At 41.8% G+C, this 21,147-nt stretch overlaps 1 protein-coding gene across 3 annotated transcripts in view; it reads right to left on the bottom strand.

Moving 5' to 3' along the window:
* Positions 1-21,147, bottom strand: part of RTTN (rotatin) — a 163,405-nt gene that overhangs the window by 98,969 nt on the left and 43,289 nt on the right. For all 3 annotated transcript variants that reach the window (XM_039251940.1, XM_039251941.1, XM_039251942.1), the window contains exons 15-25: positions 20,766-20,891; positions 19,890-20,006; positions 19,016-19,155; positions 16,090-16,261; positions 14,439-14,538; positions 11,795-11,883; positions 11,079-11,196; positions 6,270-6,366; positions 5,371-5,439; positions 2,542-2,730; positions 1,416-1,655 (exon numbers count right to left, since the gene is read on the bottom strand). In XM_039251940.1, the coding sequence (XP_039107871.1) occupies positions 1,416-1,655; positions 2,542-2,730; positions 5,371-5,439; positions 6,270-6,366; positions 11,079-11,196; positions 11,795-11,883; positions 14,439-14,538; positions 16,090-16,261; positions 19,016-19,155; positions 19,890-20,006; positions 20,766-20,891 (1,457 nt within the window). The remainder of the gene's footprint in view (positions 1-1,415; positions 1,656-2,541; positions 2,731-5,370; positions 5,440-6,269; positions 6,367-11,078; positions 11,197-11,794; positions 11,884-14,438; positions 14,539-16,089; positions 16,262-19,015; positions 19,156-19,889; positions 20,007-20,765; positions 20,892-21,147) is intronic.

Below are 21,147 nucleotides of genomic sequence, written 5' to 3'. Positions count from 1 at the left end.
CACCACTGTACGGCACACACCTGTGGACACTGGCACACTACCGAACAGCACGCACCTGCGGAGGCACGCGCACCGGCACACTGCCATATTGCACGTACCCATGGACACTGGCACACCGCCATACAGCGCGCACCCACGGAGGCACACGCACCTGCACACCACTGTATGGCACACACCTGTGGACACCGGCACACTGCCGTAGGGCCCATCCACAGAACAGAAAAAACAGACGTGTGGGGCGCCTGGGTGGCTTAGTCGGTTAAGCATCCGACTTTCGCTTAGGTAATGATCTCGCGGTTCGTGGGTTCGAGCCCCGCGTCGGGCTCTGTGCTGACTGCCAGCTCAGAGCCTGGGGCCTGTTTCAGTCTGTGGCTCCCTCTCTCTCTCTGACCCTCCCCTGCTCAAGCTCTCTCTCTCTCTCTCTCTCTCTCCTAGAAATAAATAAAAACATTAAAAAAAAAAAAAAGACGTGAATAACCTCACAAACACAAGTATCACCAAAATGTTGTAAAATAATCAGGAAGTGATGACATTACCTTCATTTTTCTTATAACTTATTTAACTGTAAATTTATATAATTTCATATTTAGCAATGGCTGTGTTTTCACGTGAACTTAACAAAAGCCCTGAAACTCAGTGGCCAGCTTTCTCACAGAGGCACTGCCGTTCCCAGCAGCACTGGAAAGGGCCAATTAGGCCTCGGGATTGTGAGAGATACATTTGAATTCACATTTCAGAGACTGATCTGACCTCGCGTTTTGAAAACTGCACGTTACGTTTAATAGAAAGTTATACATCTCAGACCAAATTCACACGAAGACTAAAATGTAAAACTGCTGGCAAAGGCTGCTTGTCAGTCTTTGTTTCGCATGCAGCCATCTGCTGCCAGTTAGACAAGTTTGTAAGCCGGAGCCTTCCCAGCAGCTACTAACGGATCTCCACACAGCAATCAACTTCATGAGATTCCGAGTGAAAAGAAAAAGGAGATAATTTTCTTATGAACAAAACAAAACAAAACAGCCCGCTGCAGGGGCCCCAAACCCACTAATCAATCAGTGAGGTCTTGGCCGTTTTATAACGTGAACAGGAACAGACATTCACTCTGTTCATTCAGGCCTTTCCTAATCGTCTACCTTTGTGAGATGGCAAAATGTTCGAGGATGGGATATAAAAACTGTGTTGATTATCATTAGTTCCAAAATGCGGTGACTCAGGAAATTATTCCCTTTTGCCACTATTAGGCATTTATCACAGATAATAAAAATTGCAGTCTTTCTTTCTTACGGACACAACATATCTCTAAATGACAGCAACGGGAAGAATGTGTGCTCTTATCTTCAAAGATGTGGAGATAAACCCAAACACAATTCAATCCCGGCCTTGGAAAGTGGCGACCCTGAGCTGTGCCCACTGACCTGCTGAGAGTGGTGTGCCAGGCCAAGGACCTCAAGGTCAGCCCACAGGGGCCGGTGGCAGGCTTTAGAGACAATCTGTCATTCAGAAGATAAAAACTTATCCTCGTGATGGCAGCCCTCACTTCCCTGTGGCCTGCAGCCTCAACGACCGAATGGAGACAGTCCCTCAGGCCACTAGCCGTGAGCGTCACCTTCAGAGCAAGGGTGTCCTCTGTGGAGAGCTTCAATGCATCCGAACATCTAAGCAAACAGACACAGAGGAAGAACAACGTAAGGCTATTTAAATAAAAGCTGACATTTATGTTTTTTATAAACTCTCACCAAAAAATTCTTTATTATCTTCATTTTAAAGGGTGACTCACAGCAAAGAGAAAATATATATATATATATATATATATATATATACCTGTCAATATTAGTTTTATACTAGCATCCTAAGAGTTTGTACTGACATTTTCCTGCTTATAGAAATAGAATTTTCATGCAAATAAGAAAGCCCTGACAGATCAGAATACTAGAATATTCAAAGTAATCTTCATCACAATAATGGTAACAACACTTACACATATACTTACTTAACTTTTACTCTAATTCAGAGGACTTTTCCAAGTGACTTATATCCATTAATTAATCAAACTTTCTATAATCTCTAAAACAGATCATGTACTTTTATATTTAAATTTTCTGGTGTGATAATTTTTAAAAAGTAATGAACACATGTAATCTTTAAAACAAAGTAAAAATCACAATCTTCAGTGAAAAAGTAGAATCAGATAGTAAGTTAAAAAGCCACTTGCCCTAAAGGAAAAAGAAAATCTAACTAGTTACTTATAATTAATTAAATATGGGGGTGCCTGGGTGGCTAAGTGTCTGACTTCAGCTCAAGTCATGATCTCATGGTCCATGGGTTTGAGCCCCATGTCAGGCTCTGTGCTAACAGCTCAGAGCCTGGAGCCTGCTGTGGATTCTGTATCCTCTTCTCAATCTCTGCCCCTTTCCCATTCACACTCTGTATTTCTCCCTCTTTCTCTCTCTCTCTCTTCTCTCTCAAAAATACATAAACATTAAAAAAAAATTTTTAGTTAGTTAAATATGAATGCGTTTTCAACTAAATGTAATAGCTTACTCTTTGATTTTAGGTTCAGAATTCATTTGCTTCAAAAGATTCTCACTCCCATGATACCAGGACAAGTTCCAAGCTATTCTCAGCATGTCTGAGACTGGCTTCAAGGCCAAACAACCAGCAGATAATGGCAAAACCACAGAGTAAGGACTCACAGCATGGTGGCCAACTACATGCACTGGTAGATGATACCTAAAGAAAATATATATAAATAATTACAAATTTTGAAATTCTTAAACACAACTAAAACCAATGAGCTACAAATGAGGGCCAGCTCTACGCCTCCCAATAATACAGAGGTCGCTCTCATGGCTCCTATTTTGAACAGTAAGCATGCTGTATATAGTATTTCAATTATTCTTTTGCCATCCTCCAAACTCCCAAAAATACTTTCCGAACTCTTCCCTGAAGACTTACCTGATTCTGTGTTGTATTAGAGTTGTTTGCAGACATAACCAATGCCTCCTCAAGTCAAGGCCTGTGGCTACAGGTAAGCCACACACAAAAGGTTAAAGCTAGTACACGAGTGCCTACTTTACACCAAACACTGTATATTATCTATCATTCATCATTTACATGGTGTGGCACTGATACCCATTTTACAGGTGATCAAAATGAGTCTTAAAGAGGCTAAATGAATTGCCTTATGTTCACAGCAGTCACTAAGTGACCAAGTCACAACTTAATATTTTCACTTGAGAACATAGCTATATCACCAATAAACTCAATCAGCATGTGTTACCAAGAGGAACCAGAAATATTTTCAGATCTAAGAACAGATTCAATGGCAACATCTCTTAAACCAGTCCAAGTTAATTTAATAGTGTTTAACAGCAAAGTCTAGCATATTCAAATGTTAAAAAATAATTTTCCTAAAATACATATTCCAAACCCCTAATTCACATAGCTGTGACTAATGTTAGATAAATACAATTGGGTAAGATTTCTAAAGGGACCCTTTACTGTGCTTTTTCATTTCATGCACCTCAAAAAAACAAGCTAAGGGAGAGTTCTACGTACAAATGAGGCTGAATAGTTTAATATTTTTGGAAAATTGGACTTTTTCACAAAAGAAACCAAGATTCCTTAGACAAATGGCTAACACCAGGTCTGAGACAGGGGAGCGGAAGGTGATTCCTGGCCATCTCTCTGTGCAAGAATGCAAGAAAATACTCAAGAGACTCATGGGGCCTGCCAGAAGGGCACAGAGCTCAGTTGAAAGGACTTCCACCGAACAAAAAAGGGTAAGGCAATCAATCAATGGGGAAATTTTTAGTAAGGTAGAAAACAAGCTGCAAATTTAGCCTAAAGAACGCAGACGGAAGAAAGGAACAAAAGGCACAGGGTAATTAATGCATCACAACCAGTTTTAAAAACCACCTCCCATCTACCAGAGGGGGCAACACTTTTTAAAATAACAAAACTACTGTGAGTAAAGGAACAAGAAGACCCTTTCTTCTCGCTATAGACGGATCTTTCCTGAGCTAACTCTGGCTCTTTTCCCTAGGACGGCCAAACAGATATGGAGCGTCAACAACATCACAGAGCTGCTTTTTTTGCTTAGGGTAAAAATGCCTCCCACACCCGGGCCGTGAAGTGTGGAAACAAACCGTAAAGGCATGATGGGAAGCCAGACCTCTGAGCACCCTTGGGTGCCGTGCCTCTTGCAAGTGACATGTTCCGTGGGGCCTGGAAACATGCATGCAGCCCACTTAACTAGACCCAGTATCTCCTATTAGCACCCGGGTCCTCCAGCCATGGCAGGTCCCAGCACTAACACATGCAGTGACGTTCCAGGCACAGCATCCTGCCGTCATGTTGGGTTTGATGACTCAGCTGAATCTAGAGGCCGTAGAGAGTGGGTGATGTCTACAAACAAGGGGCTTTGCTCTTTTAAGAATGTATCCAAAAGGAATTCTTGCACTCTATCCCAGGAAACATACCTGTTTTCAGGGGTGGATGCAGGAACAAAAACCCAGAATCAACCCAAATACTTTCTCACCGGAAAATGAGTAAGTTGTGGTAAATAAATTTAACAATGGAGTATTATATAGCAGTGAAAGTAATTATACTACATGTAATAATATCTACCAAGCTATGGAATGTTCTTTTTAAATTAATCATAGTTTTATTCAGATAATATTTACTTATCTTTAAAATACACAGATTTTCAGTGTACATAAAGCCTGATGAATTTTTCCATTTGTATTCATTTCTATGACCACCACTCATAATAAAATACAGAACATTTACATCCCTTCAGAAAATCTACTTGTCCCCTTTTCTTCTCAATTACTCCCTTTGCCCTCCTCCAAGAGGTAACTGCTATTTTGGATATAACTGGAGAAATTGGATCATGTTACAGAATTATTTTTCAATTTTCTTAGATGTGATCATGCACAGTATAGTGACTATGCAGGAGAATGCCCTTAATTTCAAGAGGTACATGCTGGAATAATTAGAAAGTAAGTAAAAGTATGTCTAGAACTTATTTTCAAATGCATTAGAGGAAAAATTACATATAAATAAAGAAACACATTGAAGGAGACAGAAAAGCAATTCAGCCCGTGTGTTAACTGCTGAATCGAGGCAGGAGAGTAAGCACATTTGTTCACTGGACAGTCCTTTCAACCTCTCTGAACTCCTTTCCGGATGGAAGGCTGGTGGTGGGGACGTGTCTCCAGAACTCTCTGAGGCGCCACTGTCAGGAAACATTAAAACGCTACAAGGCATGTGATTTAAATACCAGATGAAAACTGTGACAACTTACAGATTTTGGTTTCCCTTTCGGTAACATTTTACCTTCAAAAAATAAATAAATAAATCATTTACCTTCTAAAAACTGAAACAGGCAAACTGAAGACTGGTGGAGCAGAAGGTTTACTGGAAGGGGTAATAGACCTAGTTCATTAGGGAAAAAAAAAACACACAAAAGGAAAGAAACAACTGAGTAAACCTTAGTTTCATCTGACAAATACAATTTGCTCCTTGACTGAAACGCCAGTCAAGAGTTGCAACTAGTTCCATCATTTGTGCAGTTACATGTTTGCTACCACGGGGACTGGCTTCCGAAGAGTAACGACGCTCTTCTTCAGGAAGTCGTACAGTAAGTGACTCATGTGATGCGGGCACTGCAAGGGCAGGTCAGTCTGTGCCCCTCCCACATGATCCTGCTCAAGTTCAGTGTTAATCAGCTACATTATCGTCCTAACATCTTCCCAAAAGTTTTTAAATAAAATATTACAGAAAATATACATAGAATTGAAAGTATATACCAAAAAGGGTATTAACAAAAATTACTACAGTAGTTTTTAAATTTTATGCTCAGTAATATTAGAAAATAGGAGTTCAGGGGACTTTTTGAGCCAATGGGCTTTTTGATATGGCTTGCTCAAACCAAAATGGGAAGCATAAGCTTCATATTTCAGAAATTTCCAGGCACTGCCTAGAGACTATTTCAAAAACTTTAAATAACTGAGTAAAAAACTTTTGTGGCGCCTGGATGGCTCAGTTGGTTAAGCGTCCGACTTCGGCTCAGGTCATTATCTCATGGTTCATGAGTTCAAGCCCGTCGGACTCTGTGCTGACAGCTCAAAGCCTGGAGGCTGTTACAGGTTCTGTCCCCCTCTCTCTCTGCCCCTCCCTGCTCACGCTCTGTTTCTCTCTCAAAAATAAACATTAAAAAAATTTTTTTTTAAAGAGTAAAATCTTTCAAAATTCTCATAGCTTACCACACATCCATTCTCGATACTTCATCAAATAAGAGAAGACAAAATAATGCTCCGACTTCAGTCACAACGTCATGATCTTCATGAAATATCAGGGAAACTAAAAATAAAAAGAGGCATTAACTTCATGAAATATTTTTACCTCTAGAATAATGAACCTCAAATTTAAAATATCTTAACTCAGAGGGAAGAGGTGTCATTCTATGAGAAACGCCAACATTAACCCAGATACACTAGCATATGTGGATCATTTGGAGGGCTCGTTAAAGCAGGGCTTCTGCTTCTGTAGGTTTGGGCTGGAGCCTGGGAATCCCACACACGGCTGGGCCAGGAACCACACTTGTAGACCCACTCACTCCATACTGTGCGTGAGTAACTTTCATTTACACAAAGAAGCAAACTGATCTAGCTTCTAGGAGGCTTTGCCAAGTCTTTTATCTCTAGATAAGGTCTGCTCATTCAAAGATCTTATTTGATCATTCCTGCCCTTTCCTACAAGCATATAATCAGAGAACTTACTTTTGATGTTAAAACACTGCCTACGTGTTGGTGTTGTTTTATTTTGTGTGTCTTATTATAACCAGATAATGGAAAAGGAAACTGTTCTGAGCTAACAAGACATAAGGCTAGCACCAAGACATAACTGAAGTGGCCTGGTCAAATCCTTTAGCATTAATAAGCCTCAGTTTCCACCTCTGTAACGTTTCCAATGTTAAGATTTCTCAGTGCTTGACAACTATGAAATTCTAACCAACTAGGCACGACAGTGGTACCAATCACACAGGAATAACAACATAATACAGAGTTAGTAAATCCAGGAACACAGCAACAAGAAATTAGTTGCCAAAGAAGACATTTGTCCTAACTATATGAAAAGAAAAATATCAACATGTAATTGACATGACTAAAAATAGCAATGAACTGGGGTGCCTGGGTTGGCTCCGTTGGTTAAGCCTCCAACTTCCGCTCAGGTCACAATCTTGCAGTTTGTGGGTTTGAGCCCCACGTCGGGCTCCATGCTGACAGCTCAGAGTCTGGAGCCTGCTTCGGATTCTGTGTTTCCCCCTCTCTGTTCCTCCCCAACTCTCTCACTCTCTCAAAAATAAATCAATGTTTAAAAAAATAGCAATGAACAGAAACAGAAATACACATAAGAATTTATGATGAAATATACACTCCATATCAGTGGGGACAGAATGAGCTATCATATTTCCAAAACCATAAAAAATTATTGCAATACAACTACCTAAAATATGAAAAAAGTAGATCTCTACCTTACACTATATATCAAAATCAATTCTAGATAAAGATCTACATTTTTTAAACAACACTATAAACATGTAACAGAAAAAATAGAAGCCTCTTTAGAATTTGGAATTTGGAAATGGAGAAGTCTCTCCTTTATAGAGCACGATGAAAAGCTCAGTTGCTCTAACAGAAAAGCTTTATTTACTTTCATAAAATATTTAAGGCTAAAGATAGAAAAATAATTACATCAAAAGTATAGAAAGCTTAGAAGAAAATCTTCATACAAAATCAGGCATAAAGTTTCTAGTTGTTATAGAAGGGAAACTCTACCCGTCGCTAAGAGGAAATTAAATACAATAGAAAAATAGCCAATTCATAGAATAAGAAATTTGAATATGTAATAAATACATGAAAAGATAATCGCCTGCCCTAAAAGTTAAAAAAATAGCACAACAATGATATTATTTTCACCAGTAAGATTAAAGAATTTTTTAAATGAGACATATTCAGTGTTAGCACAATTGTGAGGCAAACAGGTACTTGTAAACACCATGGGTGGGAATGATCAGGAAGGGCCCTGAACCATATACCCGGTAAAATCTCTTTGACCAAGCAGTTCCAAGTACAGACTATGCAGAAGATGACCATAAAATAGGATTAATGTTAGAGTTAAAAACCTAGGAGAAATATTAATATTAATATGGCAAACTGAAACTCTGAAACACTACTCAGTTTTTTTGCTTTTAAGAAGGCAGTCTCACATGTAATAACACGGAAGGATATTCAAGAGACATTTTCAGTTGGAAAAAAAGCAACACAATACTTAAGTATTTCATGAAAAATACAACGCGGGCATATAGAAAAGTTCGTTCCAAATGGTATATGCCAAACAATACCTATCACATTCTTCTTTGGGGAAACTGAGAAAGAAAATTTTAGAAACTTCTAGCATTTTACTTTGTACTGCTCCATACTAGTTGAACTCTTACAATAAGGGTGTATAAGCTCTGTAATTATTTAAAACAAAAACAAATCAGCAAAGGTGAGAAGTTTCAGTTCTTCTCTTGCCTCCATCATTATCTGGTTATGACCTTGGCCAAGTTGATAAATCTCTCTAGATCTCCACTTCCTCACTGTAAGACAGGGTAATAAAGGAATTCTAAATTAACTTCTAACTCTGAAACTCAAGGTAAGATTCTGTCAAGATACAAAGTTTATAATTAAAAGCAGTGTGTCTGAAAGATTATTTAATTATTATCCCCCTGCCATTTATTCTCCATGCTGTGGACAGAATATTCTTTCTAAAACACACATCTCTCCAGTTATTTACTTGTAATTACATGGCTTTCAGTGCTGCCTACTGTGACCCTCCCAGCCCTGCATGAACTGCCCTCTGTGCCTCATCTCATCATTTTCCCTTCATGCCCCCAAAGTCCAGGCATTCCTGACCAGCCACCATGTCAAACACACCATTCTCTCTCACACATAACTACCGCTCCCTTTATCTGGAAATCAACCCTCTCTAGTTGAACTCCTATTCGTTTCTGAAATCCCAACTTAGATCCACATTTCCTGGAAGCATTCTCTCATGTTTTCCCACTGTGCGATCAACTGAAGAGCACTTCCCTCTGGCACCAGGAATTCCACTATGATAGGCGGTATTAGCACATTTGTCAACGCCTCCAACTGCACTGTAAGCTCCAAGAGGGCCAATTACCAAGCTTGTCAATAAATATATCCCCAAGGCCTAGTGCTGTAGCTTGCACATAGTAGATACTCAATAAATATTTGCTGAGGAATAAATTTTCCTGGTTGAACACATGGTTAAAAAACTAATTTTGCCCTGGGGTGCCTGGGTGACTTAGTCGGTTAAGCGTCCGACTTTCGCTTAGGTCATGATCTCGCGGTTCGTGGGTTCGAGCCCCGCGTCGGGCTCTGTGCTGACTGCCAGCTCAGAGCCTGGAGTCTGTTTCAGTCTGTGACTCCCTCTCTCTCTGACCCTCCCCTGCTCACACTGTCTCTCTCTCTCTCTCCTAGAAAAAAAAAAACAAAACTAAACTAATTTTGCCCTGAAACTAAACCCATTTATAAGAGATGTTGTAATTCATTTTGAGACTCAGTGAAGTAGTTCTCACAAACATCAATGAGAAAGAATAATTGTTAATATTAAAAGGGTACACAGATGATGTTGCCTTAGTGTATTTGACAGGGAGCCTGGGTGGCTCAGTCAGTTGAGCATCCGACTTCAGTTCAGGTCATGATCTCACAGTTCGTGGGTTTAAGCCCTGCATCAGGCTCCGTGCTGACAGCTCAGAGCCTTGAGCCTGTTTCAGTTTCTGTGTCTCTGCCCCTCCCCCACTCATGTTCTGTCTCTCTCTCTCAAAAAAAATGAATAAACAAACATTTAAAAAGAAAAAAGAAAGTGTATTTGAATCTAGTAAACACTCATGAATGCTTAAATAATTTAAATCACACTTATAGATGAAAGAGTAAATAAGAGTAAGAATTAGGTTTGAAAAGAAAAAAGAAAACATAAACAAGGGACTAAATTTTACTGAATAGGGTTCACAGGAAGATAATTAACTCGATTAAAGAAAACTCGAGATCCGCAATTATTATTCTTCCTCAGAACGATCTATGTAAAACTTGTAAAATTTTACACCCTATTCAGGACTGTATGAGCCTGGACATACCAAGTCTGTTTAGAACTTCTCCTGGTGTGGACCTTTATCAATGCTTATTTCAAATAAACTGTGTACTACTCACTTGGAAAGCAGAAGCCATTAGAAGAAAAGAAAATGCTAAAATAAAATGACTACATTCTGATCTATATTTGAATAATATTTTGAACATAAATATTACAATAATTAACAAGGTGAAGCATATTGAGACATTTGATCAAGATGCCTCTTTTAGAATTATTTAAAAGCAGTAGCCTAAACTTCTAAGAAAAGGACACAAATGTTACCAAGCTCTCTATCGAGAATGGTCAGAAGGAAGAAAAAGAGAACTACATGGAATCTTTGAACCTAAACACAATAAAATGGGTTTTTAAAAATCACAATCACACTATATATAATATAATAAATTCGTGCTCAGAGTCATTCAGGACGACCGAGTTGCCACTCTGCACACCCTAGGTGTATAGCCTTCATGTCAGTTTAATGACAGAACCGGACACCACACCGCAGTCAGGATGTGATAGCATAATCCAACCAACACCGTGGAAAGAGACACTGGAGCATGGCAGGAGGGACAGGAGCTGCAGCTCTGTCTCTCTTTGTAGGTAACAGGTCAGGGATCACCAGATGCAGCCACATCAATGTGCAAAGAACAATCAAAGGCTTCAGCCTTTCTCAGTTCTGAGGCCTGCTCAGTAACAGGATTACAGGGAAATCTCCACAAAAGAAACATTTTCCACTGTGATGGGTATTTTTAGCAGCACAGTCACTGAAAAATGCTGTTATTCTCTTAGCAAAATGGAAATAAATGTTACCTACATTTAAAGAATAACACTTAACACTTAAGACGGATCTCATTATTAGCAGAACTTATTTTATTCACCTCTGAATAACAGGGTCAAGAGAGAAGACTGTTGTGAGAGGGCCATACGCATGACCGGATCAGCGCAAAGAACCTTCCTCAAGAGAGTGAGGCATGGCTGTATCAAGCACTCTATAACCTGGTCAGGAGAGAAAAAAACAGTTATTTTATTATCAGCAATTCTAAGGCAAGGTAAAATAAACTATAATCTTATTCTAAATTTTATACTTTTTCATCAAAATTGTGTCAAACATAAAGGCAAATAAATATTAAGAATTACTGGGATTCCATGGGTGGCTCAGTTGGTTGAGTGACTGACTTCAGCTCAGGTCATGATCTCGCAGATTGTAGGTTCCAGCCCCACGTTGGGCTCTGTGCTGACAGCTCAGAGCCTGGAGCCTGCTTTGGATTCTGTCTCCCTCTCTGTGCCCCTCCACCACTCATACTCTGTCTCTCTCTCTCTCTCAAAATAAACATTAAAAATTTAAAAATAAAAGAATCATTTTCCACTGAAAATAAGCTTTGTATATACTTCCACTTACATACCTTTAAAAAAATTAAGATTAGTTTTCCTTTACAGAGATCTCACTCTTAGAAATAAAAATCTAAACAAGGTATGTGGTGTTAATCAGGATTTAATTTCGAAGTACTCCCCAAATTCAGCTGAATTTACTTTCAGATCTGATTAATAAAAATATTAATCTGTAAAAATATGTATAGATACATATTAGTCTTACCTCACCATCTTGACATACACATTCATTTAAATACTCTATTATCTTGTCAATTAAGTGTAACTTTTTCACCACAGCATGCATTTTAATATCTATAAATCCAAAAAAAAGTTACTAAGAGTTAAAGAATATTGTCTCAAGTTTTAAAAATACAGAACAGATAACCAAAACTCAAACTGTTAAAAATAGTTACATCTGATGGTGAATTTAGATATAACTTTAAACTTTTACTGTATACACATCTGAACTATTTGAAAACTTTTAAGTAACAAGTACATCCTACTTACTTCTACAATGTAGAAATCAAAAGCTATTTAAAAAGAATAATTAAATCAACTAGTTCAGACCCTGAAAACTACTAGAATTTTAGTATATAATTTAGATATATAATATAGAATTTAGAATTCTGAGTATATAAATGACTCCTTTTATTTGTACAGGACAAATTCTTTTCTTCATATTGCTTTATTGACAATTCTGTTTTCCAAATCCATCACATCAATATGTTTAGAATCATCCACAATTAATGTTAATACATGGCAACATGGCCATTTTCTATTGATAAACACTCAGATTCCAAGGGCGCCTGGAAGGCTCAGTCGGGCAACTCTTGATCTCAGAGTCCTGAGTTTGAGCCTCACACTGAGTGCTGAGCTTACTTAAAAACATAAAAATAAATAAATACAAACTTCTTAGATTTCTAACCTCAAATTGCCAACAGCAAATATAAACGGTAAGGGATTGTTACATACTCAATGTACTTCTGAAAAATATTAACTTTGTTAGTAACGTGTGTGTGTGCGCGCGCGCGTTCACTGCTATGTGCTGTTTATGTTCCCCCAAAATTCTTATGCTGAAACCTAATCTCCAGTGAGATATTAGAAATTGGGGCCACTGGGAGGCAGTTAGGACACACGAGTGCCCCTGCAGAAGAGGCGTGGGGGAGCTTCCTTGCCTCTGCCCCCTATGAGGGCACAGGGGAAAGATGGCTACCCACGGACCAGGAAGTGGGCTCTCACCAGACACTGAATCTGCTGGCACCTTGACCTTGTACTTGCAGCCTCCACAACTGTCAGGAATAAATGTCTGCTGTTCATAAGCTACCCAGTCTGTGGTATTCTATTAGAGCGGCCTACCTAGAATGAGACCTACACATACAAACACAAATACGTGCATATGCACACATACGCACAGAGCGGCCTACACAGAATGAGACCTACACATACAAACACAAATGTGTGCATGCGCACACACACGTGCGCACACACGCATGCGTGCACACACGCATGCACACACACACAAAGAATTATTACTAGCAACAAGAACTCTACTTGCTTATAAGTTAGCTGTAAGTATTTTACATCTCTCATGACAAACCTTGTTCTCCTATACTCTCCTTGAGAATATACACATATGCAATGAGAAAAACATAAACACTGTACACATATTGAGTTAGTAACTACGACTATAACTACCTTTAGCTGCCACTTAAAAAAAAAAGTTTCTACTACCTGCCAACACAGTGTATACCAAAATTATAGGTCTTATTTTTGGAATGTTAACAATACTTAAAGAATACTCTTTACAAGAGCTTTTTGATCTTCTTAGCTAAGGCTGTCCACATTTTTCTAGAGCCTTATTTTCTGCAGTCCATATCACTGTTATTAAAGGCACAAATATGCTGGATATGCTTTTTCAAATTACTCTCTCATCCCAGTTTCCACTAATGTCAGGGCAGGAACATTAAGCATATCCCATGGTCCAAGTCAGAAACAATCTTTTTATGTAAGTGCAAAATTATCATTTGTCTCAAATATTAAAGATATATACATCACATACAGGGAAAATAAAAAAACTAACCCAAAGAATGGAAACCTATGTAATAACACTACAAAGTTAACAGTATATTTTACTTGTTGTTTTTTAAAATAAACCTTATAAAAACACATAGTTACAGTGCACTATTTTTATTTCACCCGCCCACAAAGTACTGTTTGATTGATTTCTCTACCCAGGATGGAACGAACTGAAAACATCATGTACTAGGTAAATTGAGAAAGGAACATCAAATTCACAGTTAGAATTGCATCAATATTTTAGATGGAAGATAATTCCATCATATGACATTCTACTGGTTAAATAATGGTGCTGTAGACCAGGGATCAGCAAACGTTCTCTGAAAAGAACTAGAAAATATGGTAGATTTTGCTGGTCACCTATTGTCTTTGTCACATATTCTTTATGTTTCTTTTTTTTTAATAACTCTTCAAAAATATAAAAACCAGGGCACCTTAGTGGCTCAGTCAGTTGAGCATCCAACTCTTGATTTCAGCTCAGGTCATGATCTCATGGTTCATGGGTTCAAGCCCCATGTTGGGCTCTGCACTCACAGCACGGAGCCAGCTTGGGATTCTCTGTCTCCCTCTCTGTTCACAAACATATGCTCTCACTCTTTCAAAAAAACTAACTCATTAAAAAAAAAAGTAAAAGCCATTCTTAAGGGCTATTAAAAAAAAATCAAAAAGGCTGTAGCCTGCATCTGGCCCCCAGAACCGCAGTTTGCAGCCCCTGCTACCACTACATGTGATTAGCTACCTGAAATTCAACTTTTGGCAATACAGCAATCACCTTCCTTAAAAGACAGTACCTTGCATAATCACAGCTAACTGTTCTGCGGCTGACTTTCTCAAGACAAGATCGATATCATCTGAGGTAAAGATTTCATATACCTTTTCAACAGTCTCCAACTGAAAAACAAAAGAAAATAAATTGTTTTCAACTACTTCAAATTATAATTCATACCATAAGAACAAAAGCTCCAAAATCAACTTCACTTAAGTGATATATTCACGTGATGTAAATTTGCAGCAATGATGCGCTACGTTGGGGAAAACTTAAGTTCTATAACAAAGAGCCATCACATCCTCTAAGTCTCTTCCTAATGTAGGTTTTTGCCAGCAGGTCATTCATAACCCATTAGCCACTTTAAGAACTGCACAGAGAACACGCACGCTCCGTAACATTTCCACAGGCAGCAAGCCGAGACTAGTGATCCCAGACACGTGACTCAGGACTTCTCTGTGGCTCCCAAAAGCCACCAGCTAGAATGCCCTGGCCGTCCACCGTGCCTCCCGCAGACACCCTGAGCACAGGGCTTGCCGCCCAGCACTCCACCTTAGCCACTCCCAACCCAGTCCCTGCCACTATGTGCCAGGCCAGGGTCTGAGATGGCAAACCCAAAGGTGAACAGGGAGGGGAAAGGACAAAGATGACACTTGTCCACCCCCCACTGCTACCTTCTAGCCTTAGCAGGGACTCACGAAGACCACGCTAGAACCCCCACTCCCCACTGCCCCCCATATCTCACACAGGGCACAGGAGCAGCTACCAGTGGTTAGCGCTCAGGGAGCCCCGCAGGACCTGGAGTGGGCTCAGGGGCAGGTTCTCCAACCCTCCTGCGAGGGCTGGCACACGGCGCTGGACCCTTAGGCCGGAAGAACACTGAAGGTGTTTCCCCATTTAACGCCACGGTATTACCTGGGGCTGTACAACAGCATCGCAGGCTTTGGGGGGTGAGCCTAAACCTAAATAAAAACGGACAGACTGCATGCTTGAAGTCATAAGAGAAGCTACAAAGCACAGGAACAAACCAATGACGATGCAAATAGCTTTCTTTATCTACTCCTGCACTGGCCCAGGGTGATGTGGGTATGGTCCTGGCTAATGATAGGGAAATGGGTGCTACACCTACAGAGGTACAGGAAGAGCCAAAGATTTAGAAAAGAGCTAAACAACAAGATCCCAGAACCACTTTGACATTTCAGGGGAAGTCCCTTTGCCACCCGTATTACTCTTTCCCTCTTACAATGAATAGGCTGATAACTTTTGTCATAGGAACGGTCTCCTTTTGACTTACCAGCTATTTCCATTTCCGATAGTTTTTATGTCAGTAGCATTTGTTTTTAAGACTCACCAAAGAATTTCTATTACATTAAGCCTATATTGTATTTAATTATTATTCTAATTAATTTGCATTTCCAGCATATATGTTAAACGAAAGGATATAATGCCAGGCATGTATTAAGCACCAAAGAAATCCAAGAAATATTTATTCAATAAATAAATGTACCCAGAAGCCAGATAAAGCAGAAGACAGCTTCAAACTGCCGTGAATAACCACGCCTGAAGGTGGCAAGCACTTCTCCCAGATGCACACACCAACTGAAGAATGGGACATAAAGTGTCTGATATACAAATACAGCAAGTAAGCACAAAATAAACTCGAAACTTATACTCACCTTAATAATCAGTTCTTTCCTGTCATCCAATTTGAGTTCGATAGGTTTCTTTACAATGAATAAATTAGTTACTCTGGAGAGAAGTTTGGCATCTATCAAAGGGCGTTTTATATGAGCCTCGTCCTCCCTTGTAAGATGACAGGCTAAAAGCTTTAATGCTAGTGAACGGACCCTAAAGAAACAAAGTGTTTCAATCAACATTTTGTAATATACAAGGCCTATAAATTTTAAAAACCTAAAATCACAAAGCATTATTGTATATCAACATATTAGCTATGCTTATACTGACATTACTAACGATGGTACTTTATTTTTCTATTAAAACATTTAGCGCATAACTACAATTATTTTTTCAATTATATATCTATAAACATCAGAAATAAAGAATAATCAATAAATTTATAGTGACAAATGAAGAGACAGACTCACTGAGACTATCAACTTCACAGTCCATTATCAATACCATAATCAGCTGCAATAGATTAACCTGCAAATTACATCCCTAACTGATTCCAAGTACTCGTGAATGGAGTACAAACATTAGGTCAAACCTCCAGGAAAGTAATCATATTATTAACCAAAATGTGATGTCTTAACAATCTATGAAAACATTTATACGGGGTTAGACAGATTCTTCTCAAATAAGAAAATGCAGGGACACCTACGTGTCCAACTCTTGACCTCAGCTCAGGTCGTGATCTCATGGTTCAGGCTGTGAGACTGAGCCCCACGTCAGGCTCTGCACTAGAAGCATAGAGCCTGCTTGAGGTATTCTCTCTCTCTCTCTCTCTCTCTCTCTCTCTCTCCCCCCTCCTTTCCCATTCTCTCTCTCTCTCCCTCCCCCCGCCCCTTCCATCTCTGTCAAAATAAATAAACTTAAAAAAAATTAAGGAAATGCAAATATTTGTGATTCCTATCAAAATTCTGTTTTATCTGGAATGGATTAGGATTAAGGTCATTTCAGTGGAGAGGCGGGAGATTTCAACAGAAGACTAAATACTGCACACCACTAGAGGATGAAATGGAAAAACAAAACACCATCAAGTAGACAAAGGGCACTGAGTCAGAGACAGTGAGACAACAGGATCTACCACTACTCTGACAGGTTCCTGAACTGTATAAAAACTGGGCCACTGTAAGCAGTCAGGCTACTTTCTCGCTGTACCATCTGCTGTTAGAACACCGAGACACCTATGTGATGCTTCTCTTTTGCCTTCACTACAAGCCAATGCCACCTGTATTAAATTCTGGGGCTGTCAGTTTACGGACAGGCACAACCCTAGTGAGAAGGCTGCGCTGGAATGTGGGAAGCATATACTTAGGCATCTCCTCTAGGATGTAAACTTCGCGTCTTTTTAGGTTTAGCAAGTGGCACCTGAGTCTAGTTATTCCATTTATTTCCTTCAACAAATATGTTTTGAGCATATTTATGTCCACAGCACTCTATGAAGTTCTAAGGACATAACGACCAGCCAGGGGACAGGGTTGCTGCCCACATGGAGTTTCTGGGCTGGTGGGATAAGGTAGAATTCATCAGGTGAGAACAAATATGCAATGGTTTGTTTTGAGTTCTGAGTGACAGAGAATTACCTTACTGGGAGAGTGGTCTGGCCTGGCCCAGGGCCCCAGGGAGGGGATTGCTAAGTCCTTGCAATGTCCTGCCTGATACGTCAGTCTTTGTTTCCCTGGAGACTATAGGCCTCCAGAGGCGCACCCCCACCAAATCTGGGGTTGAAGTTTACTGCATTAGCACATTAATAGAGACACCACCCAGTCCTGCAGAGGCCTGCGGAGGTGGAGGCCTGTGGAGGCCAACCCCTGAGGAGCGGGGGTTAACGCCCCCTCTGCCTGCAACCACTTCACTCCATGGAAGTTCACCTCTAGGCTGGAAGGGTTACTGTCTCTTCTCTCAACTTTCCTCCCAATGTTGTCTAAGCGTGTTAGACTATTTCCACCTACTTCCTTACTTTTCAGTCTAATCACCTGTTTATAAAGAAGCCACTGTACTATCCTGATGTCAGGTTAGAGGAAAGCAAATGATCCACTGTCAAAAGGACGTCTGATCCTCCCAGCCTTTCCAGCCTTTCCACCGGTTTCGTCTTCGCCACTGCTTAACCCTCGTAACTGTGAGCTCTTTTCCCTTCTCAGTGAGGGAAAATCTAACCCTGCTCCCTCAGGAAAGCAAGACAAGATCCGTGTCGCCCTGACAGAGAGGGAAAGAAGACAATATGTTTTTCCTCTTTTCGTTTAGTTTAAACGACACCTAACACTAATGGTGGAGAAGAAAACGTTTTCAGCTTCCTAAATAAGAGTACAAACTAGATTAAAATGCCTAGTTAATCCGGTATATGGTCACCCGGCCCACTACACTATTATGAAGGCTCAATTTCCAGAACAAATGTTTAGAAAGGGAGGCTAACGATGTCTAAGGAGAAGCCACCGCGTGCGTCCCCGCGGCTCCAGGGCCTGCCCGCGGCCCCAGCCCGCCGCCTCGGCGCGGCAGCGCGGGGACACCCGCTGGACGGCGGGGCTGGTTGCGGAAGCGCCCGGGGGTCCGTCACGCACGGGCCTCCTCTCGGTCTCGTGCTGGAGCACCGCCGTCCTTTCCCCTCCTCGGTTCCACCCTGCTGGGCGTTCCCGCCTCGCAGCCCGCCCCGCCACACCCGGCGCTCCTCCCCGGCACCCGGCGCTCCGCCCCGGCACCCAGTGCTGCTCCCGGGTACTCCGTGCTCCTCCCCGGCACCCGGCGCTCCTCTCTAGTACTCAATGCTCCTCCCCAGCACTCGGTGCTCCTCCCCGGCACCCGGTGCTGCTCCCGGGTACTCCGTGCTCCTCCCCGGCACCCAGTGCTGCTCCCCGGTATCCGTGCTCCTCCCCGGCACCCAGGGCTGCTCCGCGGCACCCGGCGCTCCTCCCCGGTACTCACGCCGGCTTCCTCACGAGCAGGAGCCGCAGCAGCGCCCTGAGGTGGGCGGGAAAGGGGAGGGCCCCCGCGTCCGCCCCGGGACTCGCTTGGCTCAGGAGGAGGACGCAGCTGCCCAACGGGTCTTCCGTGTCGGCAAAGCCCTTCGGAAAAAGACAAGTTACTGCTAGTTTTACACATCGAACCCGACAGTGAGACGTGTACTGGCCCGTCGGGCAACGCCTCCATCTCCTTCAATTCGCCGAACCGGCACTCGGCAAAAGCAGGTCAGAAGCTTCCAGAAAGCTGCTGTCCGCTGAGGGACGAGGCTTAACGCGCTGTACCCGAAGGCGGCAGCGGGGAGCTTCGGGGAGACGCCGGCTCTCCTGACGCCCGCTAGCCCCGTCTCCCCGGTCCCGACCGAGGCGCCCTCCAGACGAGACCTGTGCCCTGAGACGCCCCCCACCTCCACGTCCTCACCCACAGACGGCGGGGGGGCGCCCCGAACCCCCTCTCGCGTCCCCCTCCAGCACCCCGCGCGGGGGCCGGGAAAGCCTGTTTCCCGACCCTGCTAATGGGCGCATCACTCATCACATACGTCCGGATGGGATTCACGAGGCGAGTCCAGTGACGTGACCACGTGCTTAGAAAGCACTGCCGGCTTTGCCTGAAAGCCTTCAGGTAAGGCCGCGTTCTAGTTTTCACAGCCATTTCAGTCCCAGACGCCTGCTCCCCGCCTCGTAACCTCCCCCCACACACGTGAAGTGACAAACGAGCGGCCCCGCTGCGTCCCTGCGGCCCACGCCCCGCTGTGCGCACGCGCGGCCCCGCTCCAGCCCCGGTCCCGCTCCAGCCCCGCTGTGCGCACGCGCGGCCGCGGGGGGCTCGCCCAGTGTACCTGCAGCAAAGGAAGGACAGGACACAGGGACTCGAGAAACTTGTTCCAGGTCGCCGCTGTCATCATCAGTCGCCCCTGCAGCAGATACATCAGGATGGCCTTGGCAGCAGCATTCACCTGCTCAACAACACGATCAAAGAATCCGACAGTCAGGTCTCCCGCTAAGTCACCTCATGTCCCTGGAACTCTGGGTAAAATCTGGAAAGGTGCGGGGCGCCTGGGTGTCTCAGTCGGTTAAGCGTCCGACTTCGGCTCAGGTCGTGACCTCACGGCTCATGGGTTCCAGCCCCGCATCGGGCTCTGTGCTGACAGCTCGGAGCCTGGAGCCTGTTTCAGATTCTGCGTCTCCCTCTCTCTCTGACCCTCCCCTGCTCAGTCTGTGTCTCTCTCTCTCTCTCTCCCAGAAATAAATAAAACATTAAAAAATATTTAAAAAAAAAATCTGGAAAGGTGCTCTAATTAACCTCTCTCCCTTCAGTGTTCGTATTCCACAGCTTCCTCTTACATTCTCAGCCCATCTTCCTCCCTAATGATTTCCTTTTTTTTTTTTTTACATTTAAGGTATATTTTTCCATTAAATAAAAGTTTCCCTAATGATACAAGCTGCTTGCTGTAACTACTGTATAGTTCATATCTTACATAAAAACATAAACAGCTTCATCTGAATTCTTCGAGAACAAGTATGCTCTATATTTTGATTCTCACATTTTCCTTAACATCTTTTTATGTAAGTAACACCTTAACTAAACCCATCCATCAAAAGCAAGTTTCTTTTCAGCTTCTCATTACACTGTCTAGTTATAGAATATTATCTTCATTTAACTGAGTGTCATATAATTACACTGGTCTTTTGCATTTACTCTTAACATGGCATACCTCATTTTTGGGTTCTTGAATGCCAAATGCAGAGATTTCATACAGAACTTTTGGGTGAAGTAGAAAATGAATTCCATTACAAAGTGAAGACACAGGTTTAGTGACATTATGGACACCTAAACACTCCTGTAAAACAGTTTTAAAAAAAATTTAGTGACACTAAGTTCCCAAAGGATGCCTCTTTCTTCTGCTTACAGTTTTTCACTTCATTGAAACTTTTCTTTTACCTAACAGAGGATGAAAAAACCTTCTCTTGCCTGAGTTAAGTCTACATGATATATGTGTTGTTACTTTCTGCCAACAAGCAAAGTTTTGATAAATAACCAAATTCCTGAGGCAATCATAATCTCTTGAAGTTGTTCATAATGATAAACATAAAAAA

This window comes from Hyaena hyaena, unplaced genomic scaffold (assembly GCF_003009895.1).
Source record: "Hyaena hyaena isolate Hyena2069 unplaced genomic scaffold, ASM300989v1 scaffold_404, whole genome shotgun sequence".
Taxonomy (NCBI): domain Eukaryota; kingdom Metazoa; phylum Chordata; class Mammalia; order Carnivora; family Hyaenidae; genus Hyaena; species Hyaena hyaena.
Note: the sequence above shows the minus strand (reverse complement) of the source record. Positions and strands in the feature narration are given on the sequence as shown.